The 13,643-nt window shown below is 40.7% G+C and overlaps 1 protein-coding gene across 2 annotated transcripts in view; it reads right to left on the bottom strand.

Annotated features, from left to right (window-relative positions):
• DMD (dystrophin) overlaps nucleotides 1-13,643 on the bottom strand; it is a 2,222,747-nt gene that overhangs the window by 195,017 nt on the left and 2,014,087 nt on the right. For both annotated transcript variants that reach the window (XM_073901937.1, XM_025857655.2), the window contains exon 62: nucleotides 2,490-2,550. In XM_073901937.1, coding sequence (XP_073758038.1) covers nucleotides 2,490-2,550 — 61 coding nt within the window. The remainder of the gene's footprint in view (nucleotides 1-2,489; nucleotides 2,551-13,643) is intronic.

Here is a 13,643-nt window from a genome sequence, read left to right as displayed (position 1 = left end):
CTATTATCTCTAATTTCAAATAGATTATAATTTTTAGAAATAGACGATCTCCAGAAAGTTTCAGAGGTACTTTTGAGCAGTTATGTAATTCCTTGTTCCTAGAAATGGATTCCTTCAGAGGGTTTAAGGTCTCTAGACTCCCCTTTCTACTGATTTTTTGTCTATTGCTCTATGTCTCTTACTAGGAAATCAGGCAGAATGATAGCCCTAAATTAAACATCAAGACTTGAGCTTTTGAAATGGTTACCTGAAGAAACTGGAGTGGGTTTAGGGAGCATATCTGCAGCTAATTAAACAGTGGAAAAATAGAATTTGTATGCTTTTTTAAAATAAGAATTTATATTATGTTAATGATTAAAATAAAGAATTTAAAAAATAAAGATAAACTTCTTGAAGAAAAGCTGACATCTTAAGTTTTTGGATTTGGGCAAGACCATTCAATGAGTCACACTCATTGATTCTTAGAGCTACAAAGCCCTTAGATATCACCAAATCCAACTTCTTATTTTATGAATGAGACACTAAGGTCTGCACAGGTTAAGTGACTTGCCCAAGGCCACATCATCAACTCATGACAGAGCCAGGACCAGAAATCAAGTTTTCTTGTTTCCTGATCTGTGCCCTTATCAATACTGCCACCATGATCTTCAAGTCGGTGAGGGCACACTGGGAAAGAGGGGGACAAAGAGAGGGTAGCTGCTCTCTGACACCACCAACGAGCAGCAAGAGACTAGTTATGGGGGCGGTGGGGGGGAATTATAGGTTTTCTTTAATTTGTCTCCTTTTTATTTTTGGACTGAATTCATGTTCATTGCCACACAGCAATGATCTGGGATCTTTTGTAGTGGGTGTAACATCAGGGAGAAGATAAATATTTAGGGAAAGAATATTGGCAGGGGTGGGGGGGGGAATGCTAGGAATCTCCGTGAGATATTTAATAAGCCCCCGACAGGAATAATCTGGAGAATAATGGCTTGAAGATGTTTTGGGTTTTCAGGTGGTCCTCCAACCTTGGCTACAAAAGAAGAGTCTTTGTCTAGTTAAGACCATCCCTTCATCTATCCGAAAGGAATTGGATAAAGTGAGAGATTTATAAACAGGTTGAAGGAGTAGCAGGTCCCAAAAATCTTAGAGATGAAAATTTGTGATGGCCAAGACACTGGAGATGACTGGGAGGAGCTTGAATTAAGTGTTCCACAAAATATACAGTGGATGTAAAGCCATACAGTGCATGTCTAAATCAACTTATCATTTAATAACACAAGTGATTGTATTAAAATATGCACTGACTGAATTAATACTTATACAGAATAAAAATACTACAATACAATAAAAGAAGAAAAATAAAAAGCAGGATCGAAGCAAATTGAAGGAGAATGTTTAAAGGTAAGAGATACCTTGCCTGGAAAAATTTAATAAGACAAAGCTTTCCTAAAGGATGTGTTTTTTCTCCTTGAAGAGCCCAAAGAGTCCCCTCACCCCCATTCTTCTGGGTTAACACAATTGAGGCACGCACTCTAATTTCTGGAGAACTGTGGTAATGAAGATCTAGAATTGCTGATATTGCTTTAGACCTGAATTATGAAGAACTGATCAGCACTGGAAGAACAGAAAGTGGCCTGATAAAACATGGGAGGCTGAAACAATGGGAACACGTGGAGTATTTTTAGTCAGACTCATGAAAGAAGCAGGTTCAAAGACTTTAGTTGGTACTGAAGATTACTTCACGAAGCCGACGAAATTAAATTGTTGAGACAGCGGATTCAAAGTGAAATTGAAGTTGAACTCTATTGCACCATCAATGGAAACTGTTAAGGTATCATCATGACTCCATATCCTCCCTCCTCTCCCTTCCACGTTGACCCGATGTATCATAATTTGTATTTCATGCAGCATCCCACGGAAGGTGCTTCTAAGCACCTGTATTCCTTTGACTGACATAAATGGCCCCAGAAAACAGTATCATTCTGTTGTCATTATGTGAAAAATGCTGAGTGCTATGTATCGAGAATGAACACTCAGCTCCACACATCCGGGCCCGCCGCTGACTGCCTTTTGGGTACATGAACCATTTATTCACCTAAAACACTCTGTGTACATTGAGCTGCAGAAAGCATCCATCTTTGCTAAAAAAGAAATGTGGGCACACCCCCAAATAAATGAAACTGTCCTTATAAATATTCACTCCCACTATCAGTAATATTATCTGCAGCTTTTTGTTCGAGTGTGGAAAATCCACTCCACCCCCAATCACAAAACACAACATATATGCTGTGTCAAATGGGTTTTTCCTAAAGGCAGCTCCCTATTGCATCAGCACATTTGCAGTGGTAATTTTAGCATGAGTTGACTAGCCAAGCTTCCTCGTGGAATGAAGAACTAGGTATTGTAGGCCAGGTTAACGTCACATTTCAGAAATACATTCATTTGTGAATATGCAGATTAGCCACAATAAATGCTCTTTTAGGAATGTGATGGTTCGGACTTACTTGATATAGTAGGGCACTTTGTTTGGTGAGATGGCTCTCTCCCAGGGACCCTGGACAGAAGCTGAAAGAGAGGGGGAAAAAAAAGGCAAGGAGGTTAAGTTCACCACAAACAGGAAAGACAACATTAATCTCCAGAATTACAATTTTACACTGATATTGGTCTGTTTGCTCAGTTGCCCATGAAGACAGGACGGATTAACCTGCTGTTCTGAAGTTTCTGTCCTAATCTAAGTGAAATTGAACTCATTCAGGCACAAAGATAAATGCAAAGGGAAAAAAAAAAAAAAAACCTTTCCCCCGCTAAACCTATAGAACAGATAAGAAATGGAATGAGTCGACTAACGGATTTTCTCTTATGTGTCTCCATTGGGTGCTTTTCTTATAACACTTCCTGTTGCTGCTTCTCAATATCTTTTACTATTTGATTGACTGGGTTTTATTAGTTTAGCAGCTGAAAATCCTTGCGTGATAGAGTTACATTCTAAGTTATTAAAGCTAAAGCACTACACTTATCATTCTGATATGCTTGTTTGCATCTTTGTTTGGTTTAAACAGAATCCAATCTCATTGACCAATAATATGTTTAATTGGTGCCACAAAACATCAGCTGACCAGCATGATCTTACTGGAAAAAAACAACAAAAAGCGAGAGAATGGCGCCTGATACCAGAGTATAATAAAACTTTTGTGATGAGTGATGAATCCTATAGGTGAAATTAAATTTCACATACCGGGAATTTGTTTTATAATGACCATATTGTGTGTTAGTGAAATCAATCATCTTTAAATTGTGTTTTAAGTGCTTAAATTGTCCAGGTTTTTTCCTTTCCCAGAGATGAGCTCTAAAAACACCTTTTATATACTGTTTAATCTGATGGGTTTTTTTCTTTCTTTAAGACAAAATAATCATGTTAGGATGCACTATACCATTTCCTCAAGAATAAAATCTTCCTCCTGAAAAGAATTTTTATGAAACTGGAGTTTTAAGAGATAAAGAGTATCATTGGCATACAAATATAAGAAGCATGCTTGTTAACATTTAGCAATTTTATGCGTATATCCATTTTTTCCCTGAATTTTCATCCTGCCTATAATTTGCAGCCCAGCTGATGCTGACCATTATTTCCTCCTATGAAAAGCTTCCTTCTAAATTAGTCTCACAGTAAATTCACTCTACACTATATTGAGATGTAAGAAAATGTCAAAGCTAATATATCCTTGACTACACTGTGTAATATGAAAGAACTGTTTCTAATAAAAGTTAACTTCATCCACTGCCAGACAATTTAAGTGTAATGAAACTACAGATTCTTTGTTTTATACAAAGTAATAGAGGGACCGAATCACCCAACCTTCAACCAGACACGCTGCTTTGTACCTTGGTGATGTGTCTTTTAAAAGGTAGGGGACATGGATTTGTATTTAGCTGCTAATTAGGCCTTTTCATTTTGGCAGACAGATTTTTAATATGGGGAAAAAAAGACATTTATCTGCTGTTTTGAAGTAGTTCCTCACATTCGGTGTTCTTCTATTCCTACCCTCTCTGCCTTTCTCATTATCTGCCCTACTCCCCTTTTGTCTCTTTTTCTTCGCTAGGACACAGCCTTCTCGCCCTGATAAGGAGATAAAGGAAGTGAGATCTGATTTGAGAACTTAGGCTGGACTCCCTGACCCACCTGGGCAGAGTCGGATATTACAGAAACCTAAAAACCCAAGCCCTCTCTAGGAGGAAACAGTGTAGAGAGCCAGAAATCCTAGCTCCTGCCTGCTCAGCACACCCGCCTCTTAAAACCATAATGGATGGCAGAAGGAAGAAGAGAATTTCTCAGAGCATCTGGTCCAGCTCTCACCGGCTGTACTGCCCAGTGTATGAACGCCTAAACTGAGAAACAACTGCTATTCTTTCCTTAGAGGTGTCTATGGGCTGAACCCCACTCTTTCTGTCATTATTCCTTTCCAGTTCTTTATCAGTTTAATGGTCCAGAAATCATTTCTGATTTGGAGGATGCTGGGGATGTCCTCTGATAGCAGAAGAGTCCATTTGGATTTCCTATAATATACCTAGGTAACTGTCAGAAGTGTGCTTGGAGAGGTCTCCTGGCTGCCTAGTTGGCTCAAGCAGGGGCGGGGGCTGCCTGAATGGAGCAACCTTCAAGCAGAAAATCTAGCAAGAGAGACAAGAAAAGCAGCAGGGCCCAGCTGAGCTAATGGCCACACCTACACTGAACGTCTACAGTTGACTTTGCACTGTTAAGCATTAAAAAGAAAAAAAAATCCAATAAAATGCCAGAGGAGTACTCAGCATATGCTTAAACTAAATAGTTGAGAAGATTTCAAAAGAATATTCCAAAAAGTTCTAAGTGCCAGATCAACATGAAACTTTAAGTGTTTATAACTGCGGGTCTCAAGTGTTAATTTTCCATACAGAGTATATGAACTGTATATAAAAATTGTTGATTTCTTAGTTTTTTAAAATCAGACAAGCCTTTTGTCTTTGTGTGTAGCTATCAAATGAATCCAGTGGTGAAGGTCAGTGAATTTTTTTGTGCTGGAAGATGTTTGTTCCCCCCTTTGACTCACAGTCTATGAACACACCTAAACAACTTAGGTTTTGTCATTTGAAACCCTAACATTTTTAAAAAATTATTTTTTTAAATTTTATTTTGTTACGTTAGTCACCATATGTTACATCATTCGTTTTTTTCTTTAAGTTTTTTATTGTCATGTTAATCACCATACATTATATCTTTCGTTTTTGACGTAGTGTTCCATGATTCATCGCGTATAACACCCAGTGCTCCATTCAATACGTGCCCTCCTTAATACCCATCACCATGCTAGCCCCTCCCCCCAGGCCCCTCCCCTCTAAAACCCTCATTTTGTTTCTCAGAGTCCATAGTTTCTCATGGTTCATCTCCCCCTCCGATTCCCCCCACTTCATTTTTCCCTTCCTACTATCTTCTTTTTTTAACATATAATGTATTATTTGTTTCAGAGGTACAGGTCTGTGATTCATCAGTCTTACACAATTCACAGCGCTCACCATAGCACATACCCTCCCCAGTGTCTATCACCCAGCCACCCCATCCCTCCCAGCCCCCACCACTCCAGCAACCCTCAGTTTGTTTCCTGAGATTAAGAATTCCTCATATCAGTGAGATCATATGATACATGTCTTTCTCTGATTGACTTATTTCGCTTAGCATAATACCCTCTAGTTCCACCCACGTCGTTGCAAATGGCAATATTTCATCTTTTTGATGGCTGCATAATATTCCATTGTATATATGGACCACATCTTCTTTATCCATTCATCTACCAATGGACATCTTGGTTCTTTCCACAGTTTGGCTATTGTGGACACTGCTGCTATAAACATTGGGGTGCAGGTACCCCTTTGGATCACTACATTTGTATCTTTGGGGTAAATAACCAGTAGTGCAATTGCTGGGTCATAGGGTAGCTCTATTTTCAACTTTTTGAGGAACCCCCATACTGTTTTCCAGAGTGGCTGCACCAGCTTGCATTCCCACCAACAGTGTAGGAGGGTTCCCCTTTCTCCGCATCCTCACCACCATCTGTCGTTTCCTGACTTGTTAATTTTAGCCATTCTGACTGGTATGAGGTGGTATCTCATTGAGGAGAAACCCTAACATTTTATACTAAAAAATGTCCTCGATGCAAAAAAAAGAGGCAACTAACAATGGCCTTTCCCCATTCCTCCCCCGCCCCATCACCACCACAAACACACTGGAACTACTTGCTTTGCAAATAACACTCAATCCAAGGAAGGTTCTATGCAATTCGATTCAGTGCTCCTTCTCAAGAGACTGTTACAAGGTTGTCGGCAATTTCACTTGGGGCTACCAGAGGATTCTGGGCTTGCATATATTCAAAAGTTGATCAAATACACGGTAACTCTTGTAAGTGTGTCCCAGAATTATCATCTCATTTCTTGCAGGGGTGCCGACACCAACAATAGCTCTTTCTCATCTCGGTGTACCAGTGGAAACTTGTCATCATTCACCACGCTAGCCTATGTAATAGACACACACATCTTTTATGCCTGGTGTGTCCATTTTTAGTAGCCTATCAAGAGCAGATTTATTAGCAAATAGCTTTTATATGACACTGTGCTATCCTTTGGTATTTTCGTATACAAGATGTTTCTCTAACCACTACATGTAAATCCAGTGCAGCTTTGTGATTCAGATCCTTGAGTGTAAAAATCATGCATTATCATATGGCACCAGCACCCGGGGGTGGGGGGATTGTCTACTGAATTTAAATAGCAAACTGCACGTGAGTTTATTCATTCCAAAACCAACCTCTGAATTTCCCCTCGCGTTACAGATGCGGTATGTTATTAGGAGCGAGAAAGAGGAGAAGTTCTGCCTTCAAATGCTTTTCTTCCCTCGAGGTGACAGCATTCAATATTGTGCCCAAGGTGGTTTTGAAAATCACAGAGGCCACACTTTGTGGGCAAAGTTCTTATTTCAACCATTTTTTTTAAATGCATGATGAACAGAATGTGCCAAGCGATGCACCCTGTTGTTAAGCCATATTTTAATCGACATGGGGGCCTAACCAGAAAATTGAAAAGAATACTAACGGTATTTAAACCGTGCCAAAAGAGCACTCTCTGGAATTCAGACCCAAGTACATTCATTCATCTTTCTACTTTTCTTCTATTTGGTGGACTTGGCGTTTGATAATGTAGTTCGGTCAAAAAAAACAGGGGGCAGGTTATAAAAATAAATAATATAGCATTCAGTGGAGACTAAATAGAAACGTCACCTACGGGATTGACAAAAAGGTGTAAGGGAGGATCACTAGCCACAGGCACCCAGCTTCTTGGAAGGAGGCCAATTCCAGTAACGGTTTCATGGGTACATTCTAACAAGGAGATCGACTCTAGAGCAATGTTTCTTCATCTTTTTTTTTTTTCTGAACCCCCCCCAAGTCCCCCTGCTAAGTATCTTTTTAGATATTTTTTCCTAATCTTCCCCCTCCTTGTCCCGATGAAATTTTGGTATCACAGATACACTGTATATCTGTTGATGTACTGTGTGTATCTGTGCTTTACATAAAAAGAGTAAGATTTTTCGTCCCCCAGGCACGAATTTTTGTCCCTATGGGAGCAATACAGTTCCCACTGAGAATGCTTGATCCAGAAGGGGTGGTGGGGGGAGAAAGGGAAACCTTCTGTGCCTGCAACATGACCTCAAGTATGACACTCATCATGACCCGTGAGGTTATTATTATTTTCATTTTGCAGATGATCAAACAGTTAAGATCACATGGAATAGTGTGTCTAAGGTTCTAAGTCAGTAAGTATTAGATCCTAAAGTCAGATGATTCAGGAAATGGAGAAAGCAAACCTGCTGTGTGTCTACTGTGTGCTCCATGCTGTACGCTTCTTAATGTAATCCTCCCAAACACCCAATGGGGTCCCGCTATTCTGTTACTACACATGCAGAAAGTGAGGCTCAGAACAGGTCAGGCAGCCAACTCATGTCATGGCAGCTAGTAAAGGGCATGGCCAGCATTATAACCAAGTCAAGTCTGTCTAGTCTCTGTGCTTTATCATGTGTGGTACGTAACAGGCCATCTATAAGTATTTGCCAAACAACTGAGTGAACAAATTCATCTTAAAAAAGAAGATTATGTCTTCTAGTCCAGGTTCTTTACACTCTGATATCTAAATTTACCCTCTCCATGATTTCCACCAAATGACTTCCCTGGGGCTGTTGGAACAAGTGCACTGATCCCGGAAGGCCTCTTTTGTACTCCCCATAGCTCTAGTGACGATCAGAAAGAGCTTCCTTTTGCCTTCCTGTGCTCTTCCTGCCATCTTTGTGTGTCGTCATGGTGATGCGCATGAGTGTCCTGGCAGATGCTCTCAAGAACATGAACGATGTTGAAGAGAGAGGCAAACACCACGTTCTTATTAGGCTGTGCTCCAAAGTCATCATCCAGTTTCTCACTGTGATGATGAAGCATGGTTGCATCGGTAAGTCTGAAATCACTGATAATCACAGAGCTGGGAAAATGGCTGTGAACCTCCAGGGCAGGTGAAACAAGTGTAGAGTGATCAGCCTCAGACCTGATGTACAAACCAAAGATCTAGAAAAATGCCAGAATAATCTGCTCCCACCCCATCAGTTTGGTTTTATTGTCCCGACAACCTCAGCTGGCATCTTGGACCATGAAGAAGCAAGATGAAAACACACAGGAGGGAAAATCCTGGGATTCTTTTTCTAGGGATGTAATACATATGTGTAAATAAAATAGAAAGAAAGAAGGAAGGAAAGAAAGAAAGAAAGAAAGAAGGAAAGAAAAAGAGAAAGAAAGATTCCTTTTATTCTGGTCAAAATCTGCCTCCCTAAATCTGTCATCTCCACGATCAGTCCTATTCTAGATGTCTAAATTAAATCATCTGAACAGTTGAGAGAAACTACTTTCAGTAGAGCTGAGACCTATTTTCATTTGAAAGATGAAAACAGTCCCAGGTTCCTAAACAAACAAAGCAATACCTAACATCCCCTCCCTCATTACTGGATACACTTTTACAGAGCACCTACTATGCACTAGGCACCTGGCAAAGTGCTGGCACCAATGCGGCCAATAAGGCGCAGTTCCTGCTACTTTGCATTTTAGTCTCTGAGGATATTCTTCAATGAACACATCTAATATTCCAGCATTAAAATCAACCAACTGCTATCTACTGAACATACATTATGTGCTCAGCTCTGCACGAGGTATTTGCAGGCAGGGGTGGAGTAAGGGCGCGTGTGGTAGGGAAAGGGATCCTGACATGTCCCATGTCCTCAGGACATTATCGTTTAAATGAGATCTGGTTTTAGAAGAACATATATTCTAATGGAAGTATACCAGTCAGAGTCCCAGCCGGAAACAGATAACACATTCTTTTCAGCTAAGTTGAGTGGAATTTAGTAAAAGGGCTGGTCACAGAGGTCTGTGCAGGGTGTAGGGAAATCACAAGGGATAACAGTAAGAACAAGGAACTATTAGCATCCCTAGGTCTGAGGGACAAGGACAGAGAGCCATTACTGGAATAGAGTGGGGGAGGGGGAAGGAGGAAGCAGGAGAAGGAAAGGGAAAGGAGAAGAGAGGGGTTGAGAAGAAGAGAAAGAAGAGAAAGAGGAAAAAGAGAGGATAACGGCCAGAGTTGTAGTACCCAGGAGAATGGAAGCCATCTTGGCTGCAATTCCCCAGAAGCAAACATGAAGTAGCTTGAGCTGTATTTCAAGGAAGCACTGGTATAGGAGCCGGAAGTAAGGCAAGGAAAGGAGCCAAGCTGATAAGGGATGCAGTGCTACTTTGGGTACCTGGGGCCCACTGCAGGTGAGGATTTCAACACAGAAGACACTTCAGAGTTATGCCCCTCTACTCACCTCTGAAGGGGTGAAGGAACCGGAGTATTTATTTACTATTGCTTGAGGGCTACTCCTGGAATATGGGGGGTGGGGATCGGGGCGGGTCATTAACTCTCTGGACCCCCCTCGTGAGCTGGTGAGCAAGGCCTATGGCCAGAGAAAGCCTTGAAGGCTGAGTCACAGGTGTGTGTAGTTGGAAGCCAAGGTTTGGTGTGTCTGGGCATGGGGAATTCCAGAGGGTATAGGGGGAAGGCCCTGACAACCTAGGCTACAGAAGATATGTGTTAAGAATGACAGAAAAGAAAGATGTAAGAAATCTGAGTTCCTGATGGATCCATTCCTGTGTATCTCTGGATTCCTGTGTGAGAACCTTATACACCTCTACTTGTAAGCCACTGTTAATTCAAGTTTTCTGTCACATGAGGTCAAACCTCCTTCTGACTGAATCACTCCCACCCATCCAGACCATCTATGGCCACTCACATCATTCCTGGCTCACATTTTCAATGGCTGAAGAGCATTCCATTAATGGCTATACCATGATTTACTGGAGGAACACCTTCTTTGGGAAAATTTAGATTGTTTCCAGTTTTTCACTGTTGTAAGTCAGGCTGCAATGAATCTCTCTGTAGATAAATCTTTGCACACAGTTTTGCCAATTTTCTTAAGCAAAATTCCTAGAAATATATTTATTTCATTGAAGGCTATGAACACTTTAAAGGCATTTTATACAAATTACACTCCTGCCAGCAGGAGTCTTTCTTTATTGATCCAGGAAGAAAGGGAAAAATCCATTTTCTGCTGGTCAGTGGCATAATTCTTAAGGCACATTAGATATACTGCCTGATACAGATTATTTGAGAACATGCTTCTCACTTCCCTTCTTCCATGACAGATTGTAAACTTTCTGAGTTCAGAGAGGCACTCAGCACATCGACTTTCTGTCTCAAAGCCCAACCCAGCATCTTGAGAGGTATGCAGATCAAGTAGAAAGTGTCTAGAACATAGATTCAGAAGAAATTGATTTGAGTCCCAACTCTACTGTTACTCCCTGATCTTAAGCAAGTCTTGTTTTCTCCCTGAGCCTTATTTATTTTATATGAAAACTAGGAATAATGATATCTCCCTTGCTGAAGGGCTGTCAGAATAAAATGAGAAAATGGAAATGAAATTGCTTTGCAAAATGTCAACCACCATACAAATAATGTTTGTCATCACATACCTATGGGATGTTGTCTGAATGCTGGTAATTCTAGAATCAAGCTCTCTGCCTCAACTAAGCAGCAGTTGTCTTCAACCCTTGCATCCATTCCTAACTACTAATAATGTGCCACATATAGGACAAAGCATAGCAGAGAGAAATGCCTTTGAACACGAACTGCTTGGGCTTACAGGACGTTGTTCTCTATCTTTGCCTAGACCAATGGCCTCTGAACAACAGGTCCTTCATTCTCAGGTAGACCATTTGTCCAGTATTCATCAACATGAATGACGAGTCGATCAGTCCATATTTGATCCAATGGGAAAGAGAGGGCCAGAGACTGCTTTACAATCAGAGGATTGCGATGATGTCAAGATAAGAACACTGTTTGTGTGCTACCATGTACACTGGATTGGAGGTAGGAGGGTGGAGTTCAGCGGGTAGTTCCTAAGAGCATTTGGTGTCCACTCAGAGTGAGAAGTCACACATGACTCTGTACTTCTAAGATTTAGTTACTAGGCAACTGGGAGCTTGGCAGAAAAAATAAGCTGGAAGGTCAATTTCAGATAAATTTCATATTTAGGTTAAAATATTTGGAAGGTGGGTCTTTTCACTGAAACTCAGGCAAAAGGACAAGACCATAAGTACTAGATGGTAGCTGAAGATATAAACACAACTGGACTCTTGCAGGAAAGGAGGCTGTTAAAAGAAAAGTGTACCCTGGGAAGTGGCCCATAATGGGGGTGCCAGTAAAAAAAACCCTCCAAAGAAAAACAATACAGAAACTAGAATAAAGTAGAGTGAAACATGAGAAAGACAGCCAGGTGGCGAGACATTATGAGTACCAATGGGTTCCAGTGGACTAAGGGTGTAGAAGAGGAAGATCTATTTGGTCACAAGACCACTGGTGATCTCAAGAGGGCAATTTTGCAAAGCAGTGAAGGCCGAACCAGATATAGCAGTTGAAACAGCTGGTAGATAGAAGGAAGTAGTAGCAGGGTTAGGTCCTAAGCAAGCATATGAGAAGTTGTGTATGAAAGGAGGAGAATGTACAGGGACAGGGGGACCATCTGTGGCTGGTCATCCCTCTCTCCTGTTCTGTAAACCAGCCCACTCAATTCATTTATTTATGGGATTTACTTAGTGTCTTCTCTAAAATATTCAATTACACACACAAAAACTTATTTCTACCTTTTTTTTTTTCACTTCCTAAGGTCATACTCAAGATTACAGTACAGTGCTTACGTTTTCAAGTAGCTATCAATGCTGGAAGGTATGTGTATGTATCTCTCACTTTTCCCCATTGTGATGGCTTTCTGTATGATTTCTATTTCCTTGTGAGGGGATGCATCTAGTTTCGGTAGCAAGAGTAAGTTTTCTGTCATTTTGGCTGAAAGGCCGAGTTAAATAGAAAACTTTTCAAAAACATTAAATTAAAATAAGAATAGAGCTTTATATGTCTGTATCATATATCAAAAGTAAAGATTCAATGAAAACTTTAAGATCACTTACTAAACTTCCAAAGATGGACAGATTTTCCATAAAGATTTCACCAGCAGAGACAGATGGGCTACATCCCAGAGGGGAAGGTCACAAGAGTGATGAATGAGACTTCTAATGTCTGCCATAGCTGTGAAAATCTTTATGGCTAACTAAAATTCCTCACAAATAACAACCTGTAAATATTATATGAGCTGTCAGACGGAGAACACTGAGCTCTGGGACCATCACACATGGTGAACAGAATACCCCACCACGGGATTTGTCAGTAGATTGCCAAGGCATTTAGCGTATCAGACTTCCATTTGATCTGGGAAGTCAAGAGTTCATACTCAACTACTTGCCAAGGTGACTGAGTTGCAGAGATATAAACATTTCCAAGTGCTGCTGGCTGCACAGTCCTGCAAAATCTCATAACCAATATTTGGAAGCATTACTCATGAAAGAAAAGCTCCTTCAAACTGACTTATACAAAACCCCCAGAACCTCATTGTCATTACTGGGGCAGTTAGAAAGAAATACACCTCCTAAGGCCAGCTATGGGAGGAGAGGTGTGTATATAAATAGAGTTGTGACTGAGTTATGCTCATGGAATGTCTAATTCCGAACAGAACTGGCTGACTGTATTACCATAGAACCTTCCTCCGGGTAAAGGTGGCTACAGTGTTTAGGCCATCTGGGTTAAGCCGGGTTACTAACAAGTCAGTGCAGTATTGCCAGGTGTTTTAGTGTCTCTCCAGATGTGCTTTTAAAAGACGGCAGGCAGTCAACACCATTTGCTGAATGCTCTCTGTGTGAACGGTATTGTATTAGGCACCAGGGAAATTTCAAGGAATGTAAAATTTGAAACCTGAGCCAGTAGGGAGCAACTCTGATATTAAAAACCAAATGACTGTAGATGGGATGCACATCCATGTGGAAAGCAAGAGTGAGAAAGAGGTAAGGATAGGACAAAAATTAAAGCAAAAAGAAGGTGAGAGAGATTAAATTTTGATCCCAGTACTTTCCTTCACTGTGAAACAATGGAACATCTATAATTGAGCCCGGCAAACA

Source organism: Callorhinus ursinus, unplaced genomic scaffold (genome assembly GCF_003265705.2).
Source record: "Callorhinus ursinus isolate GAN/ISIS: 27379988/994484 unplaced genomic scaffold, GSC_fseal_2.0 scaffold16, whole genome shotgun sequence".
Taxonomy (NCBI): Eukaryota; Metazoa; Chordata; class Mammalia; order Carnivora; family Otariidae; genus Callorhinus; species Callorhinus ursinus.
This window is presented reverse-complemented; position numbering and strand designations above follow the sequence as displayed.